At 39.7% G+C, this 27,908-nt stretch overlaps 1 protein-coding gene across 1 annotated transcript in view; it reads left to right on the top strand.

Annotated features, from left to right (window-relative positions):
- PSD1 (phosphatidylserine decarboxylase 1) overlaps nucleotides 1-27,908 on the top strand; it is a 380,407-nt gene that overhangs the window by 153,116 nt on the left and 199,383 nt on the right. Inside the window, exons 6-7 of the mRNA XM_089418442.1 lie at nucleotides 20,765-20,874; nucleotides 21,008-21,261. Of these exons, the coding sequence (XP_089274568.1) occupies nucleotides 20,765-20,874; nucleotides 21,008-21,261 (364 nt within the window). The remainder of the gene's footprint in view (nucleotides 1-20,764; nucleotides 20,875-21,007; nucleotides 21,262-27,908) is intronic.

Raw genomic sequence — 27,908 nt, 5'->3', positions numbered from 1 at the left:
TATCATTCTCTGTCATTTCCTGAAGGAAATTGAAGATGCTGTGCTCATCATCCCACATCTGGCATGCTTTGTGATGTATCTCGTAGTGATGACATCTTGATGGATCAGTGTTGTCATGAGTGCTTCCATTGAACTGAAGGAGTGCCTCCATTATGCGCTATGGTGGTCCGTCTTCCCTTTCACAGAGTGTGTTTTGCAGTATCGACACCGGTGGTGCAGAGGTGTCATCTTGATATAACTCACCTTTATCCGTTACCGGGTTTGTTCGAATTTCCTGCAGAAATAATTCATATCAGCTATGATTATGCAAATATGACAAAAATGCTTAAAAAAACACAGATCTTGCCTTCATTAAGCATTTATAACATCAAAAGGCGACACATTGCTTCAGCGAAGGGCAGAGAGACTGGCGTTTAAGAGTAAACCTATCGAAAGGCAAAAGATCAATGGCATAGGGCGGAAGTGGTTTTCCGTACCCCAAGTGGTATTTCGGAAGGGATCTGAGTGGTAACCGGTATTGCGGGGAAGACCTCCGATTCCACTCTTCAAGCAACACGTAGTAGCTATGAGGAAAGAGGATACCGCTTTTCGGGCAGGTATTCCTCGAGCAACTCATTCACCTGAAATCTGTGTGGACCGTTGGATCCATGAGGATAGATCAACGGTGGAGGGCCTTGACACAAGAAAACACAGAAAACCCCATGGCCGGGCTGTACAACCGGACTTGAAACATTATAGATGGGAATCTATGCCCTATCGGGTCCACGATATGGGTTTTTCCATTAAAAATCATGACCGCAGTGTTTTATCGAATACACAGGGATATACGTGAAAACCCGCAGCCGGGCCATACAGCCGGACTTCAAAATTTATGTATCGGAGCCTATAATCTATCGGGGCCGCCATATTGCATTGCATCGTGCCATGTGTTTGGGCTTCAAGCTATGTCGATTGCGCCTTTCGATTGGCTGGACTCGACATACATATATGTTGTGGTTCATAATCCTTTCGGGTCCGCCGCGTAAGACTCCTTTGAAAAACCCCGACCCCAACATATTATCAAAGAACACGGGAAAACATGGGAAAACCCGAGTCTGGCCGTTGGGCCGGACTTGAAAATTTATATGCCTGGCTCTATAATCATCGGCGGGTCCAGGTGATTACGGTGTGCCATATATATAGACCTCGGACCCCGTCGATAGCGATAAGCGATGGGTCCCGGACCCGAAACATATATATATATATAGATATATCGTGTTTAATAAAACCATCGGGTCCAATAACAGTGGCGCGTCTTTATATTTATAAGAGTTGGGCTTGGCCGATAGCGATATGTGATATAGCTCCGAACCCGATATATATAGAATATGGTTAATAATGTCGTCGGGTCCGGAGGATAGTGGCGTGCCATATATATATAAACCCCGAGACCCCGCCGATTGTGATATGCGATATAGCTTTCGGACCCGAAATATATGAATTTGGGTTAACACTGCTGTCGGGTCCGGAAGGTAACGGTGAACACTAAGTCTTAGTGTTAATTGCGATAGGCGGAAAAGGGGATTTACGCATGTTTTTGAGCATTTCTGCTATAAAGAGCTATGACGAGAATAATGATGCGATGGAAGGTTTTGTGGGTTAAATAAATCCCGATGAGCATATGAATGAAGGGCTTAAACAAAGTTATATGCGAGGGATTTATTAAGGGGGCTTTAACCATTTGTGAATGGAAGATTTGACTCTCTAGAGAGCTAAATCCCTCGGGTAAAACAGATCATTTGGAGAGATGCAAGATTAACTTCTAGGGGACCCATCCAAAATTGTTGCCAACGCAAGTTTTGATAGGGTGGTGGTTGTGGCCACAACAAGTTGATAAGGGCAGATTCATATGACAGCTCTATTAACCTGATTTTAAATGCTTTAAATGGTCAATTTATTAGAATTTGGGAAAAGCTGGGTGTGAAATGAAGGCTGTAAATTTTCATATCTGTTGGGAAATATGAAAGTCTAGTTATCCACTTATATAAATCTGTTTTACACTATTTTGTGAAGTTGGAAACTACAGATTTATATGACGGAAAATTTAGTTAAGCTATTGATGCAACAAATAATGTAGTTGCTGGACTGTTAGGGACAGATCTGTTAAATTATATCTTACAATGATTTCCAGATCTGTCAGTGACAAAATAATGAGTCACTAATTCATCCAATTCTACATCTATTCAATGGCACTAATTGCCATCAGAAATATAATGCTTGAAAATCTGCCTGTTTCCAGGCAACTGCAACCTTTCTCTATTCAGGTGGCTGAGATAGAAATATTTTTCTCCTGCTTTGTCGTCAATTTGAGAAGGACCCAATCACAAGCGATAAATTTTTTTATGCATCCTTGGCCTCTCCCTTCTTTTGCCCCATATCAGGACCAAATCACTGTTTTTAAGTATCATTTTCCAGGCTCTTTTGTCAAATATTCTTTTAATCTTCTCCTTGTTCTTTGATAAATGATCAAATACCTAATGTTGATTTTCTTCAAGCTGTACCAGCAGGTTCACTCTTGCTTGAATTGCTCCTTAATCTGATGTGAAATGTTATAGTAATTGGTACACTGGGATCATCAAATGAATAGGCAGCATCTTCCACTGCATATGCTAACTCAAACAGGCTCTTATCCATAGCTTGTTTCTTTGTGATTCGATCAGTCCACAAAGCATGTTTTAATTTTCTATGCTAACTCCTTTTATTATCACCAACTACTCTTTTGATGATAGCCATTAGATTCTTGTTGTTTGGCTCTTCTAAACCATTATCCTGAGGATAGTAATTGGATGAGTGGGATAGGGCAGTGCAATAATGAAAGCAAAAAGTTGATAATTCCACTAAATTGAATGCCTTGTCATTGCTAGTTGTAGTCTTAGATAGGCATTGAATTTTGTAATTATCGTATCGTTTAAAAAACCCCGGACTAACTTCTCTCTCTTTGTGGGTATTGCTGTGAAAAGTTGGTGACCCGAATCCCTACTGCAGCAACTGATTAAATTTCTCCTACTTGTTAATTTCTGAATCAAGTTATTTACAGTGTTACATAGTAAAGATCGAAATAAAATCTACTGCAGCCTTCACAACATAAAATATTGCAGAAACAAAATACTGCACAGGAGAGAAATAAACACACACACAATTACACCGTTGTTTTTGGACAAACGTCCCCGGAAAAACCCAATGTGGGAAAACTGGTGCAACAACTGAGGGTTTTATTATTATGCAATAGTAATCTGAGTACAAATCATTGGATGTCCAAATTGGCTATCCGATACAGAGAATAAACTGGCAAAGAGGTAGTGAGAAAATATCTCACGCCGTCACTGGAGATCTGACACTGATTTGGGCTTTGGATGAGCTGCCCTACGCTATCTCTGCGTGGGCTCACACAGTCACTGCGTCACAACTTAAGGGACTGCGTCACCTTCTCCTAACATTCTGCGGACTAGAAACTTGACCCTCTGGCCCTCCGGACTCACACCCTAACTTCTGGCACTGGATCTCGACTACTCCTTAGCAAAATTGTCTACGGCCCTCTGGACTCCCTTTGGACCTCTCGATGCCTTCTCTACAGCAACACGGATGTAGAGGGAGCTGCCGTACGAATGCAGTAGTGGCAGTGGCAGGGCCATGGGTAGTAGTACAGGATGCAGCAGTGCAGAGGATGTTGGGCGGGGAGGCCTAGCATTAGCACAGGTACCAGTGCCGTATAATCAGAGTGATGCTCAGTGTGGAGTATTACTAGAGCACAGTCCTCGCTAAGAGGGAGTGTTGATTTAGGGTAGCATAGGATATGCTTTAGCCATGAAAATTGGAGGAGAGGCTAAAGCACATGAGATCTCCAAGACCCAAAAATGGTTTGGGCAGATTCTAACCGGTTTGGGAGATATTAAAATAATTAATATTTTTAATGGAGTTCCTAAGTCTAAACTTAGGAAAAATAAAATATTAATGAGTATTAATATAAAACTGGGTTAGAAGGTTCCAAAAGTCATGGATCAAGCCAAATCTAATCTTAGCTGTTGATTAGAGATTTAATCTCGGCCGTTGAAGGACCAATGAGAAAAGTATAAGAGGAGGCTTGAGGGTCAGTTGGAAGATACACCAGAGTGATCAGTCATTCATTTTGCTAGAGCGGGGTTGCTAAGAAAAAAATGAATCAATGATCAGCTGAGGGACAGTGAGTACTGGGTAGAGAGGCAAAGACAGTACTGAGAGACGAGTGCAGAAGTACGGAGAGTGAGAGCAGCAGCCAGTTCAGGCCACGCAGAGCCCAACAGAGACAGCGCAGATTCCGGAGGGACTGCGTCATCCACGCAGAGGCTGCCAAAGTGATGCAGAGGATCCTAGAGGCTGCACAGTGCCTCATTGAGCTGACGCAGAGGGTCTTGGGGCTGACGCAGAGTCCAAAAGGGCCAGCGCTGAGCTTTAGTTGTGCCGGAGAGGGTTTCGTGGGACAGGTTTTCTGAATACTTGTTTCCGAATATAGAGGTATTGCTGCCATGTATTTTTCTCTGTCGGGTGAGCCGGTTAGGCACCCAGTTGTACTCAAGGAAATACTGCATAATAATAAACCCTTTGAATAGCTGCACCGGTTTTCCCGCATTGGGTTTTTCCGGGGACATTTGTCCAAAAATAACGGTGTCACTTGTGTGCTTGTTTTCTTTCAGTTGATGATCTGTAGATGTTGTGACTGTGTTGTGTTTATTTCGGTATTTAAATGTTTTAAATAACTTGTTCGAAATTTACAAGTAGAAGAAATAAACCAACAGAATACAGATTAATTTTCTAATGGATAGACTTAGAAAATTCAACACCTTGCTCACGAAACCCATGAGACAAGTATTACAATAATAATTTTATTTTTCTTCTTTGCATCAATTACATAAAATTGCAATAACACGTCATTATGAAGACCAAACCTAGTTACATTTTTCAACACCATTCACCAAAAATATTTCTAGACACAATTTTACATCGATATATTACAATAATCAACTCTTAGAAGGGGAATTTTACGCATAGAGACAACCACTTTAGACACAACCAAATTCTGTGACACAAGACAGGTGATCTAGCATGATAAAATACATCGACTCGATAATACTAGGACTGACCTAAGACCTTATCAATGAGTTCCACTGTAGCTTTGGGGTATGTTTGGGATAAAAAGTCTGCCAATTATTTGTGTTTACAAACACAAATAATTTGGGGAGGTTTAAAAACTCCCTAGAGTGAAACCCTTTGTTAAGAATCATAGGCTTACCTAGGTGTTGTTACATGGCTTAATAGTCATACTAGAATCATTTTTACAATAATTTGCATAATTTGGGATTACAATGATGACATTGACTGAAATTTTTTTGTCCACTTCTATGTGCTCCGCTTTAGGAATTGTTAATGTGTACATTGCCAACAGGTCTTGTCTTAATTTCCTGGATGAGTAGGTTGCAGACTTCCATTGCACTTAGTCCAAGCAGTGGCCGATCATATTGCGAGTAGTGTGGCTTTTTATGGAGCATTGAGACTCCAACACAGAGGGGGCATTGAGGCTCTAGGATAGAGGGAGCAGTGAGGCTCTGACAATGACTTATTGCAGAATTGAAGTAGTGAGGCTTCAATAGATGAGTAGTTTGCAAACATTCCCTTCAAGCCTTTGCTGAAAGCAAAGTTCATATTCTTTCGAAAGTAATTATGAGTGTAGGAGAATGTATCTTTCCACTGAGCATATGCCTTCCCTCATCTTTATGACTGGCCATGGACTTGGTGAAGGGGGATGTGTAGTGAGGCTCACCCTCCCCAACAGTGAACACTGCTGATCAAGAACACTGAACATATGCCTTCTCTCGTCTTTATGACTAGCCATTGACTTAGTGAAGGGGGATGAGCAACCGCTTGCGGGTGTGAGGGTACTCTTTAAAGCCATGGACTTGGCTGAGTACATGCCCCAGTATGCATTCTACCCGCAAGTCACGTTCGTGTCATTACTGACCAAGGGCCACACTGAGGTGGTTAAGTTTGTGAGGATTACCACCTATCTGGCCAGTGGGTGAGGAGACTTAGGTGTGTGTGATCTTTACCTTGTGGTGGATGCACCTACCATGGATTTGGTTATGGTAAATTGATCTCCCCTAGGTATTGGATTTAGGTGTTCTACCACTTGATTGATGAGGATCAAGTTGGGAGAGGGTCATTGAGTGGACATAGGGTTTGGATGATTTCTACCAAGGTCATCTATGATTGCCATGGACTTAGTTGTGGTAGATTATCTCCCCTATTGTCAGTGTGGATCGTTCTTCTTCTTCTATGGATCGAGTCATCATTATTCAACTGAGATGAGGTCATGGAGCTTGACTTGGACACTTGTAGGGTGTGTGATCTTTACCAAGGTCAAATGTGACTGCCTTGGACTTGGTTGTGGTAAATCGATCTCCCCTACTATTGATTGTGGATTATTCTTTTTCTATCAAATGAGATGAGCTTCTCTTATGTTGAGACGTGTACATCTGAGATGAGACAGCTGGTACAACTGTAAATTCCTCCCAAGGTGAGAGGGAGTGTTGAAATTTTGAGTAGCTTCAGGATGAATTTGCTTGAGAGAAATCCAATTACCCCTAAGAGAAGCGCAACTACCCCAAGAATAAATCATCCTTCCCCAAGGAAGAATTCAAAATTGGATAAAAGAAATATTATTGTTGATGTGTTTGGCACTCCTCTCATTATTATTTGACGTGTCAAATTTACTTGGGCAATTAATCATCGAAACATGTGGAAAATATATTTAAATGTTATTAAAAGAAAATTTGAATTTATGTTTTCCCTCTGTTTACAAGTCGACATCATAACATTTCATGTCGCTCGCCCAAAGGACGTGACTCTTCATATGTGGAAACAACTATAAATAGGCACCTATCCTCTACGAATTTGCAATTCAACTCGATCATCTTCCAAGTGCAATTTCTGAGGTAGCCGTAGGCTTGAGAACCCTAACTGAAGTGGAAAAGGATGGTTTTGGAGCCTTTTCTTACGTCTAGTCTTGGACGAATCAAGGAGATTGCAGGCCGAGCTTGAGGAGGATGTTCTGTGCATATTTGGATGGAGAAATTATCTGATTTGAAGGCCAAAATTTTTGTGCCTTGAAGGTAGGGCTGAGCCCCTCTCGTATCCTATTTTTGAAGGGTCATAAGGTTTGTTTTGAAGGGGACGAGTTAGGCAATTTGCTGACCAAGTGAAAGAGGTCAAGTCTGGGTAGTTTAGTATATGATTTGGGTGCAAATTCTCTATGTTAATGTTGTAGACCTTATGTTCAACATGACAGGACCGAAACTTCTTTGACAAGGGTTTCTCAAGGAGTCACAAGACTTGTTTTGGAGGGCCGAAAGGCCAAACTTGTTAATGAGACTAGGCCACATATTTTGAAGGGACAACACAGGCTTGAAAGGAGGACTTGCACAACTAGTTGGAGGTCTAATTAGACCGAATTAGGATCGCTGCATGAGGCCCTAACCAGGGCCAAAACTTCAAGGATCCGAGGACAGGTCAACGTGTAATTGAGGGATGAAATCATGACGTCCTTCTAAAGTATGCTATTAACTTTAAGTGATGAGGTCTGCTATAGTAAGTATTGAACAACAATGTTTAGCCATCTATGTACAATGAGTTTGGTGGCTTGTTAGAGGCTACTTGATGTGACCTAGTACTGTGATGATGGGCTGGCTTGTTACAATTAAGCGGACAGTATATTGTGCCCTAAGATTTATCAATTTGGAGCAGTGAAAGGATATGTAAGAGGGTTGTCTTTTGTGCCCTAGTTCTGTGAACTACAAAGGTCATCATGAGTGAAATGATAGTGTTGTATAACAAAGATATGACAGTGATGTATGACATGATATGACAATGTTGTATAGCCGTGATATGACAATGGTATGGCAGTGATATGACAATAATGAATGGCCTAGTATGTCAATATTGTATGACAATGATATGACCATGGTGTAGGGCAGAAATATGACCCTGTCACATAATAATGACACATGCTCCCATGACAATATCATGTATGCTTCTTGAGACTAACATGTATGCTCTTATGACAGTGATATGTAGACAACACCTATAGTTACATTTGTTGATCATTAGGAGACCTATTAGAGGTCTTATGGAGGGCTTGTGAATGCCTACTTGTCAAATATGTCTGTTGCCATCTTATGAAGATCTTCTATGATCTAGGGTTGGCCCTAGGAGGCCTAATGTGATGAATGCTGAAAGACTTGTGTCTCTTTATTAATGTACTTTGTATCTCAACTGAAACCTAAATCCTGGTGTCTCTATTGTGTATGTTTCTCTTCTAATGTTCTTTATTGTTCCTCTGCAGAGTTAATGTTATTGTTCTCTCTATATAATTGCTTATGATGATATGGGGTGAATGAATTGTGAAAATTTGTTGAAAAATTAAAAAGTGCAATTATCTATAACATAGAACTATCTAGCCCTAAAATTAACACGTACAACTAGGAAACGGGGCTATTGACAATGCAACTTTGACTTCCTGTATGTAGCCGAAGAACCCACATACACCTTCAACATTGACTTATTGTATCTAGCCAAAGAACCCGCGTGCACCTTGCTAATGTTTTTGACAGAATTAATAGAGACGACTTAAGGGTCATTGTGTTGAAAAGTGTAACTAGGTTCGATCTTCATAATGACATGTGTAATTGTGATTTTATGTAATTGATGTAAAGAAGAAAATAAAATTATTTTTGTAATACTTGAATCATGGGTTTCATGATCAAGGAATTTTATTTTTAGTTAAGGCTCCCATTGAGAGTTATTAGGTTTGGTCATCAAGTCATAAAGTCTATTGAGTCAATGTCATGTAATGAAGACCCATTTGGCCATAATACAAATTGTAAAAGAAGTCATTTGTGTTACAAACCCTACAAGACCTTGTCATAAGCTCCCCTTGATGTCGACCTATAAGAAGAAATAAGATGATTCTAGAAAAGACAAGTTGGCATAGGCACTCGTTCAAGTCGGCTTATTTGTGATGGACATAACACTATATATAGCGTAGTTCGACCTCACTCAAGGACAAAACTTCAGTCAAGGTTTGAAGTGAGAAAAGAAGTGCAAGAATCACATAAGAAGAACCTCCATCCACTCAAAGAAGGAAGAACTAGAAGTCGTGTTGCTTTGGGTTAGTTTTAGGGCTACTATCTCCACACGTGCGAAGGAAGGAAGTATTATCTACTGCAGAAAAGGGTCGAAGATCTTGTTGCTGTTCAAGAGGCCGAGTCAAGGAGAAAAATTAGGCAAGATTACAAGCCAAATTGCAACAAGATGTCATACCATCCAAGCAAAGAAAATCAAGGTTCAGAAGTTGGTTAATCTCACATGCTAGGGTTTTTGAAATAGGGCCGAGGATTGCAGGGTTGATCTAAGGACCGAAATCTAAAGGATAGTCGAGCTAGTAGAAGAAGGAAGAAGGTTGACCATCGTTGACTAGAGGAAGAAAGGAAGGCTTGTGACTTGGTCTTGGAGAGGTTGGTGTGTCAAGGGTCTTGATAATGGTCTTGGTATTCGTCAATTGAAGTCTCTATAAGAAGAAGAATTCGTTTGGGTTTTCCTCTCAAGTTGGAGAAGTTTTCGCCTTGGCTGATCGCCTTTATTCCGTGTGTCTTGTCTCTTATTGTTTATGCTTTGGTCGCAGTTTGATCATGAAGAATACTATAATAATCTAACTTAAGAGAAGATCATAATCTAAAGAAGTAAAAGGCTTTCACAAGCAGTTATCAATACTATAGAAATCACATAATATTGATGCCCTATATTTCTCTACATGGTATCAGAGCTAAGGTGACAAAGTCAAGGAAGGACATCTTACCAAGGGACACTCAAGGATCAAATCTCGAGAAAGACATCAAAGCAAATCTAAGAAGATCATCTTGAAGTCAATATCTACAAAGAAGTATCAAGACCCTAGATCGAAGAAGAAGTCTACACCAACAAGTCTTAGGATCCTCAAAAGACCTCTAAAGCCTTGCTCAAGTTGGAGAGATCTACAAATCAAAGTCACTTGAAGATTATTCATCCACGAAAAACAAGATCGAGGATGTTGTCATCATCATCAAAAAGGAAAATCTCCCTCTCATTGAAGTAAGGACTTCATCCTTGAAGAAGATCATCCAAGAAGCATCAAGACATCATCAAGAAGTCATTATTGATCATCATCAACAAGGACAACATCATCAAAGGATCTAAAGTGATCTCCCTCTCTGTGGGGTCAAGGATTATTCTTGAAGAGAACTACCTTAATCAAAGAGAAACTCTCTATTAACTATATCATCATCAAAATTCAAGGAAGCAACAAGTGGAAGAAGCATCTTCTCAAGTAAGTATATTTATGTCTAAATCTGTCAAAATGTCTTTTTGCAAGGAAAGCAACAAATTGGTTGGGGCTTCAAACTATCTTGCATGGAAGAAGAGGACAAATCTAAATCTCATTGAGAATGTGGTCATGGATCATGTCAAAGGATCTGTAATGTCCCAAATGACATAAATTTGGAACAAACACTTCACATAAAATCACCATTTACTTAACAGAAGATTGCCATGTAAAATTTAACAACACAGTACATGCAAATAACGAAGATGAGCAGAAGGAAATCTCAGCTTTATTAAATCAACAAAAAATAGGAGTACATAACAATATGGAACAACTAGAAATATCTGAGAAACTCAAACAATTACTGCAAACTAGATCCGGCCTCAAAATGTGTCTGCTATAGCATTGGATTTGGCCTTTCAAAATGAACTACAACCAATAAGAGCTCCTGTGAATTTTGAATGAATCCACCAAGGGGAGATGGGTTCTTGCCCAATCTCTCTAAATCACCCGAGGGTTTTCGTCCTGGGGCTACCAATGGAGTAGAGAACCAGGTTCTCAACCTCTCATACAAGAAACAATATCAAATCCAAGATGTCTCCAAATGACCTCCTCCTCCTCTTTTATAGATCTGATGGATAGATCTCCAAGCCTCTAGAAGCATCTTATTTTATTATTTTATTATTATTCTAGAAGATCCTCCATTGACTTTATCTTAAGTGACCTTTTAATTTTATTTTATTTCACTTAAGTCACTTTTGACCCATTTCCTCCAATTAATTATTTTTCCTTAATTAAATGACTAATTAAAGCCATTTTTAATTAAGGAAAATGGTAAATTGCCCACCATACTCTCTTCGACCACTGGAAGTCACTTTTCAACATCCCATCCTGTAGATCTTCTTGTTTCGTTTCCAACGAGCTATTACACTGAGGTATTCCATCAATTAATCTCCCCGGAATGCCACCTTGAGCATAATTAATTTAGGCTCCATAATAATGCTAATTTTTGAAAGTTGTCAGAATGCGATGTAACGAAAAGCAAACTATGCGGATGATGAAATGTGCCAAGCGAATGCCATCAAATCCCATAAAAATTCCTCAAAACTCCATCGGAACCCCTGATTGTTGGAATTTCTAATTCTTACCTGTTAGAAATTCTTCCTGTACTATTTGGTTTTTTTCACCTACTTGTTTAATTACTTAATAAGTTATTTACCATGTAAATACTGAAAATAAACACAAGTACAATATCAACATCTACAGATTATCAACTGAAAGAAAACAAGCACACAAATGACACCGTTATTTTGGACCAATGTCCCCGGAAAAACCAAATGCGGGAAAACCGGTGCAACTATTCTGAGGGTTATATTATTATGCAGTCTATTTGAGTACAACAGGGTGCCTAAACCAGCTCACCTGACAGAGAAAAATATACAACAACAATACCTCTATATCCAGAAATAGGCATTCAGAAAACCTGTCCCACGAAACCCTCTCCGACACAATTGAAGCTCAGCACTGGCCCTTCTGGCCACTGCATCAACCTTATGCTGACCTGCGTCAGCCCCAAGACCCTCTGCGTTAGCCTTCTGAGGCACTGCGCAGCCTCTGGGAGCCTCTGCGTCACTCTCTCGGCCCTCTGCGTGGATGCCGCAGTCTCTCTGGGCTCTGCGCTGCCTCTGTTAGGGTCTGCCTAGCCTGGACTGATTGCTTCTCTCGCTCTCTCTGCTTCTGTGATGGTCTCCTAGTATTGTCCCTGCCTCTCTGCCTTGTACTCATTGCCCCTCACTGTTGATCACTGATTCAACTTTGCTTAGCAAGCCTTCTCTAGCAAAATGAATGACTGATCACTCTGGTGTATTCTCCAACTGACCCTCATGCCTCCTCTTATACTTTTCTCGTTGGTCCTTCAATGGCCTAGATTAAATCTCTAATCAACGCTAAGATTAGATTTGGCTTGATCCATGACTTTTGGAACCTTGTAATCCAGTTTTATATTAATACCCATTAATATTTTATTTTTCCTAAGTTTAGACTTAGGAACTCCATTAAAAATATTAATTATTTTAATATCTGCCAAACCGGTTAGAATCTGCCCAAACCATTTCTGGGTCTTGGAGATCTCATGTGCTTTAGCCTTTCCACCAATTTTCATGGCTAGAGCACATCCGATGCTACCCCAAATCAACACTCCCCCTTAGCGATGACTGTGCTCTAGTAATACTCCACACTGGGCATCACCATGATTATCCGACATCAGTCCTTGTGCTGATGCTAGTCCTCCTAGCTCAACATCCTCTACACTGCTGCATCCTGTACTGTTGCCCATGGCCTTGCCACTGCCACTGCTGCATCTGTATGACAACTCCCTCTGCATCCATGCTACTGCTGGTCCATCCTCCCAGCACTGCATCTACACTGCATCCCCTCTCATCATGCTGCATTGTGCTACTGCATACTGCTACTGCACTACAACTCAGTTACTCAGAAGTAAGTAACTGATCCACCCAACTTCTGACATCCCTGTCAGGCTAGAAACACTCTCGATGCTGAAGCTCCCTTTGCCACTAACAAGTGTTCACTCCACTGACCTTTGCGCTGCTGCAACAACTCCCTGCATCTCGCACCGTTGCACACCTCTCTGTGCCATCCTACGCTGGTGCAACACTCCCATGCCTCTCACATTGTTGCAGCCTGCTAGCCTCACGCTGTCCCAAGACTCCTGCACTGTAGCACTCTCCGCCGCTCCATCCGCATCCGTCTCTACCGACATTCGCCGGTCCTGCTACTCCTCTTCGGGGCTCTCATAGCAATGTATAATCCAAGAAGTTGGATACCTCAAGGATCTTGCTCGTCATTGCCTGTAGTCCTCCTGACTACAACTCGATGTCTCCCCACTTCTTCTCAAGTGGCACATGAGAACTCATGGCACAATCGTCCTCTTCCTCGACTTCTTTCTCCGCCTTTGCAGGTGCTGCCTTCGAGTTTGAAGTCTCTCCCTTGCTCTTATTCCTAGGACACTGGTTTGCAAAATGACCCAGTTCCCACAATGGAAGCACTTGACCTTGGAGAGGTCCTTCTTCTTCCTCTTCTCCCGCTTTCCTGCAGATGCTAGAGCTACATTCTCTTCTTCCTCCTTGTTGATCCTGACCCCTTTGCTGCTACTCCCCGCCTTGGTTCGCCGTCTGATCTCTTCTTGATGAAGAGCCGCCCTCATTTCTTCCCAATCTGGAAGACTCGTCCTACCCAGTATGCTCTGGACAAATGTCTCCCAATCCTCGGAGAATGCGTTAAGTGCAGTCCTTACCATCAACTCCTGATCCGGTGTGGCCCCTCTGGAAGTTAGCTGGTCACGGATCTCCTTCAACTGACCGAGGAAGACATCTATTTGCTCTCCCTTTTGCATCTAGTATGACCTTAGTTGATTCTCCCTGAGCATCTTCCTCTGCACGAAAGTATGCTGGTACAATGTCTTCAAAGTGTCCCACATCTCCTTTGCTGTTTCCTTCTCGGAAATATGTGGTACCACATGATCCTTGATCCCATCAAGGATGATGCACTTTGCCTTAGCCATTGCCTCCTCATACCTTTCATTAGCTACCAGGTCAACTGGGATAACCATAGTTCTCAAGGCGAAGCCCTTGATGCAATGTTTGTCTAGAATGGACAAGATCCTTGCCTTCCAGACCATAAAGTTGGATGCTCCGTCCAGCCTATCTCGATCTATCACCGCATTCACGACCATCTCTCTGCTCCTCTGTTGACTCCTCCGAGTCTCTCTACTTCCCGCCTGGAAGTTCTCGGTTCGACTTTTGCTAAGTCTCTCTACTTCCCGTCTGGAAGTTCTCTTTTGGACTCCCTCCGAGTCCCGATTTCCCTCCTGGAAATCCTTCTGCCAATGTTAAGTTGCCCCACTCCGATCGTCTATGCAACTGCAACACTGATCCAGATTTCTTGGCTAGAAATCCGCTTCGGCAACAACTCCCTCCACCTTGGTCTTGCCCTGTTAGGTATTGTTCTGACCACAATACCCCACCAGCTTCGCTCCGCTAACTATCCACAGCCTCCTATGCCCCAACAACTGAAGGATTGAGCTACTTGGCTCTACGCAATCCCGACACCGGAAAATCAGCTCCCTCAGCCAATTGCGTCAGCCCTTCTGGCCTCTGCATGAGCCTGATTTTGCTTCCCTTAGGCTCTGCGCTGGCCTTTCTCTGGCCCAGACTGATGACGCAGTCCCTTTGCGTCACTCCTTCCTCTGTCGTCTCCTGCAAGGATCAGCTCTGTCACTCGGGATAGCTGAATCTGTTGCAAATGCTTTGCTCGGCTGATGCCTTCAGTTTTCCTGTGATCTGCAACCACCCTTTGATACCATGTTGGAATTTCTAATTCTTACCCGTTAGAAATTATTCCTGTACTATCTGGTTTATTTCACCTACTTGTTTAATTACTTAACAAGTTATTTACCATGTAAATACTGAAAATAAACACAAGTACAGTATCAACATCTACAGATCATCAACTGAAAGAAAACAAGGACACAAGTGACACCGTTATTTTAGACCAATGTCCTCGGAAAACTCCAATGCGGGAAAACCGGTGCAACTATTTTGAGGGTTATATTATTATGCAGTCTATCTGAGTACAACAGGGTGCCTAAACCGGCTCACCCGACAGAGAAAAATATACGGCAACAATACCTCTATATCTGGAAACAGGTATTCAGAAAACCTGTCCCACGAAACCCTCTCCGACACAACTGAAGCTCAGCGCTAGCCCTTCTGGCCATTGCGTCAATCTCTTGTTGACCTGCGTCAGCCCCAGGACCCTCTGCGTCAGCGTTTTGAGGCACTGCGCAGCTTCTGGGAGCCTCTGCATCACTCCCTCTGCCCTTTGCTTGGATGATGCAGTCTCTCTGGGCTCTGCGCTGCCTCTGCTAGGCTCTGCGTAGCCTGGACTAACTACTGCTCTCGCTCTCTCCGCTTCTGTGCTGGTCTCCCAGTATTGTCCCTGCCTCTTTGCCTCGTACTCACTGCCCCTCGCTGCTGATCACTGATTCAACTTTGCTTAGCAATCCTGCTCTAGCAAAATGAATGACTGATCACTCTGGTGTATTCTCCAACTGACCCTCAAGCCTCCTCTTATACTTTTCTCGTTGGTCCATCAACGACCGAGATTAAATCTCTAATCAATGACTAAGATTAGATTTGGCTTGATCCATGACTTTTGGAACCTTCTAACCCAGTTTTATATTAATACCCATTAATATTTTATTTTTCCTAAGTTTAGACTTAGGAACTCCATTAAAAATATTAATTATTTTAATATCTCCCAAACTGGTTAGTATCCGCCCAAACCATTTTTGGGTCTTGGAGATCTCATGTGCTTTAGCCTCTCCACCAATTTTCATGACTAGAGCACATCCGATGCTACCCCAAATCAATAGTGATGACATAAACTTGCTCCATTGACTTGGCCATCCCTTGCTTTGGAATTCCACCCTAGCTGTACTACAGAGGAAAATAAAAATGGGGACATTACAGGATCTATTACCAAACCAGCGAAAGAAGATGCTCAAGCACTTGCAAAGTTTATGAAAGGGGATGTTAGGGCTCAAAGGATTCACATAGAATCCATTAAGGATTGCCTCATTCCATATGTATCAAAACTCAAAACTTTAAAAGACATATATGAAAAACTGGTAGAGTTGTATTCCGTAAGCATTGCAGAAGAAGTCCGCTCATTAAGGCAAGAACCCTACAAGCTAAAGATGTGAAAAGAAGAAGGAATAACCTCATACTTTATGAGGATATCTGAAATCAAGGATCAACTTCAGCATCTGGGAGAAGTCATGTCTGATAGAGAAATGACTACAGTAGTACTAAATGCACTACCAGAGGAGTGGGCTAGCTTTACTTCAAGTATTTATGGGAAGAAAGAAGCTACTCCATTCCAGGATCTATGGTCACTATGCAAGATTGAAGAATCCAGGCTAAAGGCAAAATCTGATGTAGGATTAGGTGAGAAAAATCAAGCATATGCTACAATGACAAAAAGAAAGGGAAAATTTGGAAAGTTTGGTCCTCATAAAAAGAAGAAGAACATGGCTAAGATTCAATGCTATGTATGTCAAGAATATGGGTATTACAAGAAAGATTGTTCTAAGATCAGAAGGACAATAACGAAAGAGGAAGAGAAGCCCATATCATCGAAGCAGTGGAGCAAGTTGAAAAGAAGAAATCCAAGAAAGAGGAAGTAAAAAATCTCTATTATGATTGGGATAGTCTTCCTCACCTAGTTCTTTTCAAGTTTTGTTTTCAAGTTTTCCTGTTGTAAAGTATAACTATGAGGATTCATTAGAAGCATGATAGGATGCATCATGTTAGGAAATGGCATCATAAGAAGCATTAGAAGCAAGAGCTCATGACGTCATCATAGGGAAGGATGAATGATAGTTGAATTTGGTCTATGAAAGGATATAACTCTTGGTTACCTCATTTGAAGCACTTATGGGGAAAAACAAAGGTGGTAATTTGGTTCCAAGCTCATCATACATCAGTTAAGAGGAAACATCTGCTGAATGAGGATATTTAAGATCCTCTATTGGAATCTTTATTGGAAGGTTCACCAAACAAAAGGTTGCAAGTGTTTCATCAAGAATTTCAACTTGGAGGAATTCATGAAAGAATGTTATGATGTGAATAAGCAGGTCAAGGGATTGAAGTTTTCAATCAAGGAAGCCGCTAAAGGAAGATGACCTAAACGAAGTATGTATGCTTTTATTTGATAATTTGGAGGCATGTCACATGGTTGCAGATAACATGGATAAATGCTCTATCTCGAGAGCATGATCAAAAGAAAAGATCTTCTCCTTTGAAAGGATGCTGGAAGACATGGGTCACACATTGCCTAGATGAAATCAACATAATATGTCCTCATATGGAATATGAGGTGGTTGACTGAATTGGAGGAACTATGACTGGAAGTTCCTAGGAGGAAATGTCTGAAGGAAGAAAGGAAGAGATCATGAAATATGCAACTATGGAAAGGACAATCAACATCCAAGAACTGTGAGATTTGACTAGGATGTCTCCATGAAAGATATGAAGACATTGATAAAGTCTGAGAAAGAAAGAGACCCCTGAAAATATATATCTTTTGGAGATATGTATGCAGGATGTTGATACTAACTAAAGGATGTCATGATGAAAGACCATCACAAAGGTAATTTTGTTTTAATGTTCATTCCTTATTTTTGAATGATATCTAGATGAGCTTATGCAGGGCTACCAAGGGAAGAGCTATGGATATTTTCCACCACTGATGTCCATGTAGTAGGATGAAAGATCCGTAAGGAGACATGGCATGAAGAAGGAAGCATGGCATGAAGGAAGGCCAGATATGAACTGATGGATCACTTTCCGATGAAAGGAATAATGACATGACTGACTCATGGATGAAAGTGATGTCTGTGCCCTACAAAGAATTCCCAAAACATGAAGGTTCCTAAATAAAGAAAAGAAGTTCATGACATCGTGAGGAGTTCCTCAAGCAGCTGGTTGTCCCATCGTCTCCACCTAAAGATCTGTTGTAGATCTCTAGACTCTAATTAAGAGGGAGCCTGAAAACAAGTTTTGTAACTTGGTAGAAAATTGGAAGCAAATTCCTAAGCCAAGAGGGTGCTTAGGTACATTCCTTTCTTAGGAATGAGTACATTCCTTCATTGGAATAGATATATCCTCCCTAATTAAGAGGGAGAGATAGACACATCATGCTTGTCTTCACTTGGGAAGATAGAATGGAGGATTGGGTAAACATCTGGCATCTAATACTCTTTAAGGATGAATTAAGGCATCCAAGATAAGAGTAGTCGTAGAGGACCAATATTCTTTGAGGATTGGGAATCCAAGATAAGAATAGACCTGGTGGAACACACTTTGAGAACCCGGGTGGGGTATGTTCCGAGAGAGAATGATGAGGGTGTCTATACATCATTGGTCTTGCGAGCATTGTGCTCTAATCTTGTTGAAAGATAGAGTTGTTAGTCAAGGCCTTGCTATGTGACAATAGTGGTTGATATGATGCTATACAGATGGGTTACCAATCCGACTCTTCTTATGAGAATTCTTCAGATTGAGAATGAGCAAGTACCTTGTATGGATTATGAATACCTCCCTAGTTAAGAGGGGGTGTTGAAAAGTGTAACTAGGTTCAGTCTTCATAATGACCTGTGTAATTGTGATTTTATGTAATCGATGTAAAGAAGAAAAGAAAATTATTTTTGTAATACTTGAATCATGGGTTTCATGATTAAGGAATTTTGTTTCTAGTTAAAGCTCCCATTGAGAGCTAGTTGGTTTGGTCATCAAGTCATCAAGTCTATTGAGTCAATGCCATGTAATGAAGATCCATTTGGGCATGTTTACAAATTGTAAAAGAAGTCATTTTTGTTGCAAACCCTCCAAGACCTTGTCACAAGCTCCCCTTGAAGCCGGCCTACAAGAAGAAATAAGATGATTCCAGAAAAAACAAGTCAGCCTAGGCACCAGTTTAAGTCAGCCTATTTGTGACAGACATTCACATAACACTATATATAGGGCAGTTCGACCTCACTCAAGCACAAAATTTTGGTCAAGGTCTGAAGTGAGAAAAGAAGTGCGAGAATCACATAAGAAGAACCTCCATCCAAACAAAGAAGGAAGAACTAGAGGCCGAGTTATTTTGGGTCAGTTGTAGGGCTACTATCTCCACACGTGCATAGGAAGGAAGTATTATCTACTGCAGGAAAGGGTCGAAGGTCTTGCTGCTGTTCAAGAGGCCTATTCAAGGAGAAAAATTAGGCAAGATTACAAGCCAAATTGCAACAAGAAGTCATACCTTCCAAGCGAAGAAAATCAAGGTTCAGAAGTTGGTCAATCTCACATGCAAGGGTTTCTGAAATAGGGCCGAGGACTGCAGGTCTGATCTAAGGACTGAAATCTGAAGGATAGCCGAGCTAGTAGAAGGAAGAAGGTTGACCATCGTTGACTAGAGGAAGAAAGGAAGGCTTGTGACATGGTCTTGGAGAGGTTGGTGTGTCAAGGGTCTTGATAATGGTCTTGGTATTCGTCAATTGAAGTTTCTATAAGAAGAAGAATTCGTTTTGGTTTTCCTCTTAAGTTGGAGAGGTTTTAGTCCTGGCTGATCGCACATATTCTGTGTCTCTTGTCTCTTTATTGTTTATGCTTTGGTAGCTGTTTGATGAAGAAGAATAATATAATAATCTAACTTAAGAGAAGATCATAATCTAAAGAAGTAAAAAATATTCACAAGCAGTTATCATTACTAGAGAAATCACCTAATCTTGATGCCCTAGATTTCTCAACACATTGTATGGTTAAAACATTATGCCCTGGGCACGGGGTTTTGTACAGGGTAGCGGTGTATGACTCTAACAGAATCAGCTTCATCTTCATGATTGACTTCAGATTCAGAGATGTAATAAGAAAACAGTCCTTGTTTGTATATGAAGATATATTGTAGATAAAATGTAATGATAAAATATAAATTGATAGAAGAATGATTGAATGGTTGATGTTACAAATGAGGGCCCCATTATAAATGCTAGATGGGGCTCCTTTTGATATGAAGAGTCATGTCTTGAGGATAAAACACACGTTTACACCTTTTCATATATATTATTTATTATTATTATGTTTGTTACAAAATATTTGGAGAAATCAGAGATATTTGCAACACTAGGTCACACGTGAATAGATACTTGGTGATTTTCTGCCATGAGACTGCTGGTTTTCCTGTTCTCCTACGGGACTGTGAGGTAAAAGAATCATGCTGATCATTTTTTGAATTTTATTGAAGCAACAGTTTTCTCCCATGTTCCGTCGTCTGTATTTGTCCATGTTATGTTTTCTGTGTATATGAAAATCTGATGTGGATCGGGTTGTAATTCTAGGAGCCAATATTTTTTAGTGCTTATCAGCAGATAGCAGTATAGTTATACACAAAGGACTGAACCTATTATGTGAAACATCAAGCCTATTTCTATAACTATTATTTGCTGCTTATCCAAGAAGCATAACTTATTGAATCAAGCTTTATATTATAGTGAGGGCTTTAATCTTATGCCTATAAACTTGTGAAAACTGATACTTACTGTTTGCTTTTTAACGAGTATCTTGAAACATAAAAGGAATATGAACAGCTTGTAAATCATGTTGAACATACTCTCTTGTTTATGATTTTTTTTTTCTTTCTGTTTATTGTTAAACAAGGAATGCTATGCTTTATTCCTTATCACTGCAATGTTAGCTTAGAGGTCACTATTGGATTTTCCAGATATTAATGAAGCAGCTCAGCCCTTGGAGGAATATACTTCTCTTCGTGAGTTCTTTGTTCGTACACTGAAAGAAGGCTCCAGGCCTGTTGATCAGGACCCAAAATGTCTGGTAACTGGTAACATGCTATTTCTAGCATTAAATGTTGTTACTGCTTATTTCTTTGAATAGTAAACTGACATTTCAAATAAGTTTAGTTTGGTGGTTTGCTTCTCTGCTCTTTTAATTGTTGATTTGTGAACAGGTTAGTCCTGTTGATGGAATTATACTGAGGGTTGGACAACTGAAAGGGCCTGGAGCTATGATAGAACAAGTGAAAGGATTTTCATATTCTGCTGTTTCACTGCTTGGTTCAAGTTCTGCACTTCCGATCTCAGATTCGCAAGAGGTATTGGCCAAGCAATATGAGCAGAAACAAGTCAGAAGAAACTTGAATCAGAGGTCATGGTGGAGAGTTTCTTGGATAGCACCTAAAGTTCGAAAAGAAGACCCACAATCGTAAGTTTCAATGAGCCTGTAATTTTTTTCAGAAATAGAGAGATGAAAGATCCTCTGTTTTTGTGTCTGCATGAACGAAATCTTAGTAAAATATCAACTGCAACTTTCTTTTATTTGAAGCAAAAAATTCTTTATGCACATTATATATATAAAAGGCAATGGAAAAAAATAAGAAAACAAGTGTTTTTATGGGGTAGAACAGATACATTTGTTTCATGATTCATCCCTATAGAGTGAAACATTGTTGGATACATTTCCACTGTGATATGTTAATTTAGTTTATTAGATGGTGAAATTGATAGGATATCATCGAGGTGGGCATTGTTGCCTCTAAATTTTGCACTTCAAAGGATAAGTTGTATCATGTACAAACACTCGAGCAACTTGAGGACATCACCCACTGTCACTTCTGTGATCTTCCTTCTCACTTTAAGCTGGGTCTCCTGTGACACAAGGGGGAATCCCTAATAAGACTGCAATGTCCTTTAAATACTGATCTAATAACAATATCTGCAGAATGATTTTTTTTTATTCTTTAAAGATGTAAAGTTAGAAGTCAAGCAAGACCTAGTGTCTTGTCCTTGGGCTATGGAGTGTAGGGAACAAATATAACTTGAATGTGGATGAAAAAGATGTAATAAAACCTCCAGAGTCCAAACAGCAAATATTATCAGTGAAGGGGAGATATGATATATATGTAACAACAATGTGGAATACTTGACAAAGACAGAACAACACATTCATATGGCATAAACGTGTTGCAGCCACATAAGATATCAAGGAAGAGATTAGATTAAATGAGGCAGTATTTTATTGAATGGACAACCCCTTAGTAGATCATAATTCAAATCTGATACCATTGGAGGAAATGTTGAGAAATCAATAGGACTACAATAGAAATGATTTCTCTTAGACTTGATAACTGCTTGTGATGTTCTTTTACTTTTCTTGATTATTAGCTTCTTCTTCTCTTATTATTATGTTGTTCTTCTCTTCAAACAACTACCAAAACATGAAGATCAATAGTACACAAGGACACAAGATGTAGACTGTTAGCTAGGGCCAAAATCTCTCCTAGAGAGGAAAACCCACAAAAATCTCTTCTCTTCTTATAGATTCTTCAAATGACGAATTCCAAGACCTCTAGACCAAGACCAAAACGCTTCCAAGATCAAGTCAAACCTTCAGGAGAATGTTCTGCTTCTTACCAAGTTAAACCAAGTCAAATCTCTTCCAATTGCAGAACTTTGACCCATAACTTCAGATTTTCGGCCTGTGCAACAATTGTGATTTCGCACGTGTGGGAGAATTTAGGGCTTCTAAGGCTTGCTCCTTCCTTCGCTTGGGCTGATTCCTCTTCTAGGACTTGTAAGAGACCAAATTGACTTCTCTTCTACCAATTTTGACCCTTCCCTTGCACCTTGAAAATTTCGGCCTTGATGCTGCAGAAACCCTAGCCTTCCTTCACACGTGTGTGAGAGGGAGAGTGTAAAAACCCAAAAATTTGTCTTCCTTCTTCCTTCTAGTCCTTCACTTGCCTTCTTCTTCTTGTCCTTTGCTTGATTGATGAGTGAATGAGTGAGTGAAAATGAGGTCGAATGGTCTCTTATTTATAGCCCTTCCAGGGGTACGAACTGCCCTCTTTACGCTGACTTCTCCATTACCAGGCTGACTTGGTCTTGGAGGGGTAATTTGACACTTTTGACTCAAAAATAATTCTTTTGACATGTTACAAGATGCCCAATGGGGTCTTTTACATATGACAATGACTCTAACTTCTTGTCTCTTTGACAAAACCTAGAAGCACTCAATGGGTGCTTTGACCTTAAAATAAATTGACCTTGAGCATGAAACCCATGCTATAAAAAATAATAATAATAATTTTCTTTTCATTTTACAATATAGAAGAATCAAGAGTACATATGAAGACCGAACCTAGTTACATATTTCAACAGGAAAGAGGGCTTTGAGATCACACTTCAGCCTCCTATTCTAACAAAGAACAACCCACTATGATAAGAAAAACAATCCTTTATATGAAGATATGGCTGCAATATACCAATGACAGCCTACCTACATAGGAGATCAGTGAAAAAGAAGAAGATGGAGGTTCAAATTTGTTATGACCTTTCTCCCTTGCCCGCAAAAAAACATTGTTTAGAAAATCCTTCATCCGTTCTTTCTCTAAATAGATTACCATCAGAAATTCCTAGAAGCCTCCTTGAACCTTCTTTTCAATAAAATATGGCATAAAGATCCTCGTAACCATAATTTAATGCGTGACACTCTTGTATAAATGTGCCTTTGACTTTGAGAATGATGCCAAGATGCCAAATGGCAGCTCCCTAATAAGGGTACTCCTCTAAGGATTTTCCTCTCCAAGAAGGTGGTTACATGCCATGGCTTGATTTTATGGTAGGGCTCTCTTCCTCATAGAAGCTCTTACTATCAAATATGCCACAAAACTCTCCAATTTCTCCTCATAAGGTGGGCACTCTTCGTCATGTGTGTAATCTTGCTAATTAAATGTGTGAAGGGGTCTAGATTGCCTCCAAATATGTAGCTCATGCTTTGGGAAGTGTGAAGACACCCTAGGAATCCTCTAGTGCATCAAATTGTGCACTAATCCCTTCAAATACACAGAAAGACTCCACGAAAGGTGAATTCAAGATGTCCTCTAAATCACTATTCATCGCCAAAGGATTCACAACCTTGTCACTATGTTACAACTTATATTGTTTAAGGTTCCCTTTCTGTGGTTTTCATCACATTGATGGAGATTTGTTTTTGGTATTGTTGTCGCACAGAGTGTCTAGGCAGCACCACAACGCTCAGAGTAAGGGTTGTCACTCTTAAATCCTTACTCACTCTGTTTAGACTTTCTCCTAGACAAGTCAAGGGGGGTAGTCCCTAGGTGAATAGATGAGGATAGCCTGTGAAAAACAAACTCTAGGAGATTTTAATGATGGATAACTTGATGAATTTAAACGATTAAATCAGATTGATAGATTAAATGCCAATGTAAACAAGACAAGACCACAAGATAGAAATAATTTTAGACCAGTGCCTTTGATATCTGAATCAACCATCAATAACACAAGCTACCCAGATCGATTTTCAATATGTGACAAAAAGTGACAAACATAAATAATCCACGAAAACGCCCAACACTATCACATGCAAAAGATTCCAGGTTTAAAATTATTTTCGCTCACTGCCCAGATCTAGATTTAATAAATTTTCTTTCTTAAAAAGCCAAACATGAATAAAAATGTTTATTGCACCTGGACCAGAGGAAAACCATAAAATTTCGCACTTAATGACCAAATGACACTAAGGAACTTTAGGTTAAAATTTTTTAATTATTCCTTAAGAACTTAATTTAATCAAAGGGTTAAAAAAAAATCAAAATTTTTAATGGGCCATAGGCCACATAATTATTATTTTTAACGTTTAAGCGAAAGCCCCTTAATGTAAATCCTTAATCACAAATATAAATTTTTAGAATTTTTAGAATTTTTTAAATGTTTAGAATTTTTAAAGTTTTTTTATTTTTATATTCTGAAAATTTTAAATTTTTTAAAGTTATTTATTTATTTATTTTTTTGTGAACGTTTTGAATTTTTTTTAAGTTTTAGGATTTTTTTAAAAATATTTTAGATTTTTTTAGTTTTAGAATTTTAAAATAAAAATCATAAAAAATAAAAAATGAAAACTAAATCAAGATAAAAAAAACAAAAATAGTTTTTTTTTTTAAACTTAATGAATCCTAACTTACGTATTATTTAAATGAAATAAAAATATGAATGCACTAACCAAAAAAAGGGTCGATAGCCTTTTACTATGTGTGTTGTGTTTGATATTTCTGCAGGTCGGATAGGCGGCTTGGACAGCGAAGGAGAGGAGCCTTGCTTGACAGCACGTGGGAGGCTAAGGAGCGAAGCTTCCAGGTTTGATGTCAGCGATGAGGAATAACAAAATGAAATGAGGCTGCGTTGAGGGAGCAGTAGATGCTGATAGACAACGAGGTTCGATTGATGGCATAGCAAGTTAGGAGGGCCAGGGAGAAACGACGAGCAATGAGGAGAAGAGTTCTGCAAGGAAATGGACAGGGATGTGGGTAGCGAGAGGAGGCCGCAAGTCTAGGTTAAGACTACGTGGAGATGGCTGAGGGTAGAGGATTCGCATGGAGTTGAAGGATAGGTAGTGGAGCTGAAAGATACTGGAGCAGTAAGGCGATACGAGCAACAACAAAAAAAATCGAAGTTTGCTGTGCGTGCAGGTTTTGGAGCGATGGTGAGAGTTGGAGCTGCGTGATTTTTTTGTTTGCAGATTGGACGGAGAAAAGCAGATAGCTGAGGGATGGACGCAGGGTTTTTTGGCAACAAAATACAAAATTTGCAACAGAAAAAGCCCCAGGCAACAAACAAAAAATTTCAAAAATTTTCCAGAGAAAGAAAAACGCAGCCAAAAGCTGGTAAACCCTTAAAAAAATTCTCGGAAATTTGTGATTAAAGAGATATTCTTATGCTTCAGGCTGCCAGCGAGGGTTTTGTAAAAAAAAAATTCGGAAATTTGCAATGAGACAAAAACCCAACTAGCAAAACAACAAACCTAGACAGATGATACCCAGAAAAACCTAGAAATTTCCATAAAACCTTGATCAAAACGCTGCATTTCTGTTCCAGATTTATTAGTGAACCCCTTGAAAATTTTCCAGATTTGAATAAAATATTAAATCCATCTGCTTCAAATTTGACCCTGAAACCCTCACTAAAATACCAGATTTGAATTCCAGATCTGAAAACTGATTTAATCCCCTGAAAAAAATGATGCTGATGGACCTCCAGAGATCTAGATCTTACCCTCCGGGGCCTAGCTCTGGACTCTGCACAACCTTCAGCTTCAGATCTGCAATCTGTACCCGAAAACATAAACAACCAAAACCTGAATATGCAAAAATAAATGAAACCCCAAAAACCTGAAGTCAGGAAAAAAAAAAAATTACAAATCTATGTACATAAATGGCAGATCTATCAAATCTAGGGAGTGTGACTTTGACTCCGCTCCCAGATTTGATGATCTGTGTCTCCCAACAACCAGATTTGATAGTTTAGCACATAAAAATTATTTTTTTTTGGATTTTAGAGGAGGTACTAAGCTTGAAACCCTTCACGCATCACCCATAAAAATATCTTATGATAAGCCCGAGATCAAAATCAAGCTGGGCTCTTCAGAAAACGTGGATTGGGAGTTGGCTGGTTCAGTCGAGAACTTCCCCGAACGCTCGATGATCTGAAAATCAAGGATTTTCCTGCAAAACTCAATTCAGCCGTCAATCATAGAGCGAGAGAACGATAATAAAATTCATATATAATAGAGATACTTGCTATTATGTTCAAAACTTAAATTACCATTCAAACCCCAACGACTGAGCAAGATACCTGTACTCAAATCGCTCTTCAGAAAGCTATATCAATGGCTAAAAATAAATGCATGCATGAAAATAATATATCTTACAGCATTTCCATGAAGAGTAACACCAGTAGAAATTAACCCCAAAGTCTTTTTTTATTGCTCATAAAAAATATTACAAGAGAGAGGTTTTCGCTTAGTACACGATCAAAAGATCGGATCCATCTGACTGACAAAATGACACCCTATATAAAGATAAATTTCCCAACGGCTTGTTCGAGTGATCTTTGTCAAAGCGTTCTCGACCGTTGATGAGGATCAAAATTTCTTTTAAGCTCATCTATCGAAATTTTAAATATTGAGGAAATTTTGAATTTTTCAATTAAATGCATTTTAATATTTCAAAAATTAAAATTTTGCATTTATTTCCTCAAAACTTTGATTTTGACTTAACCCCAGGGACCTAAGACATAAAATTTATCAAAATAATCAATTAAGTTTAGTCCCTGGACTAGTTAAGATTTAATTGTTTAAAGAATCCACGAATTTTATCAGTGGAAAATTTAAATTTACCTAGGACCTAGGACCTATGAGGGGATAAATTATTTTTCTAACTCTCAAGACATTTTACATCATGATTTTTTACATTTTTACATCTCAAGGGGGAAAACCCATTTGAACAAGACCCTCACCGACTATCCAGTTCTGCGACACAAATATAATCTAGCAGATCAAGCAATTTGTAATAAAATAACCTAACCAAATAGTTAGGATTATTCTCAAATTACTTTTACATAGACTTGATCTAGCTCACTAGGACTCCCCTAACATTCTGGTGACAAAAGTCATTCTGGCTTTGGGGTAAGGCTGAAGGAAAACTCTGCCGATCATGGATTGGTGAGACAAAAAACCTTACGGAACATAGATCGTCATCAAAAAATTAGGTTTACCTAGGCAATTACATACACGACACGAATTTTTTGAGATTATTTACAATTTACACATGCAGAAAGGGTTTACAATATAACATGATCAGGCTGATGATGATAGTCGAATGGCAAGGACACGTTGATTAAGCGCTATCCCTTTTGCGAAAAAAGGGGGTGTACTGCTATGGATCGTTGACATGTAGTGGTCAACATCTGGCTCTACTTGGGGATACGTTGCTGCACTGGAGGAATGTGAGAATCCAGAATTTGCATCCACGCAACACACAACATAAGTAGCGTCCA

This window comes from Pinus tabuliformis, chromosome 6 (assembly GCF_031772625.1).
Source record: "Pinus tabuliformis cultivar Carrire ecotype Pingquan chromosome 6, CPIR1, whole genome shotgun sequence".
NCBI lineage: Eukaryota > Viridiplantae > Streptophyta > Pinopsida > Pinales > Pinaceae > Pinus > Pinus tabuliformis.
The sequence above is the reverse complement of the archived record's forward strand: the minus strand, read 5'-3'. Positions and strand labels throughout refer to the sequence as shown.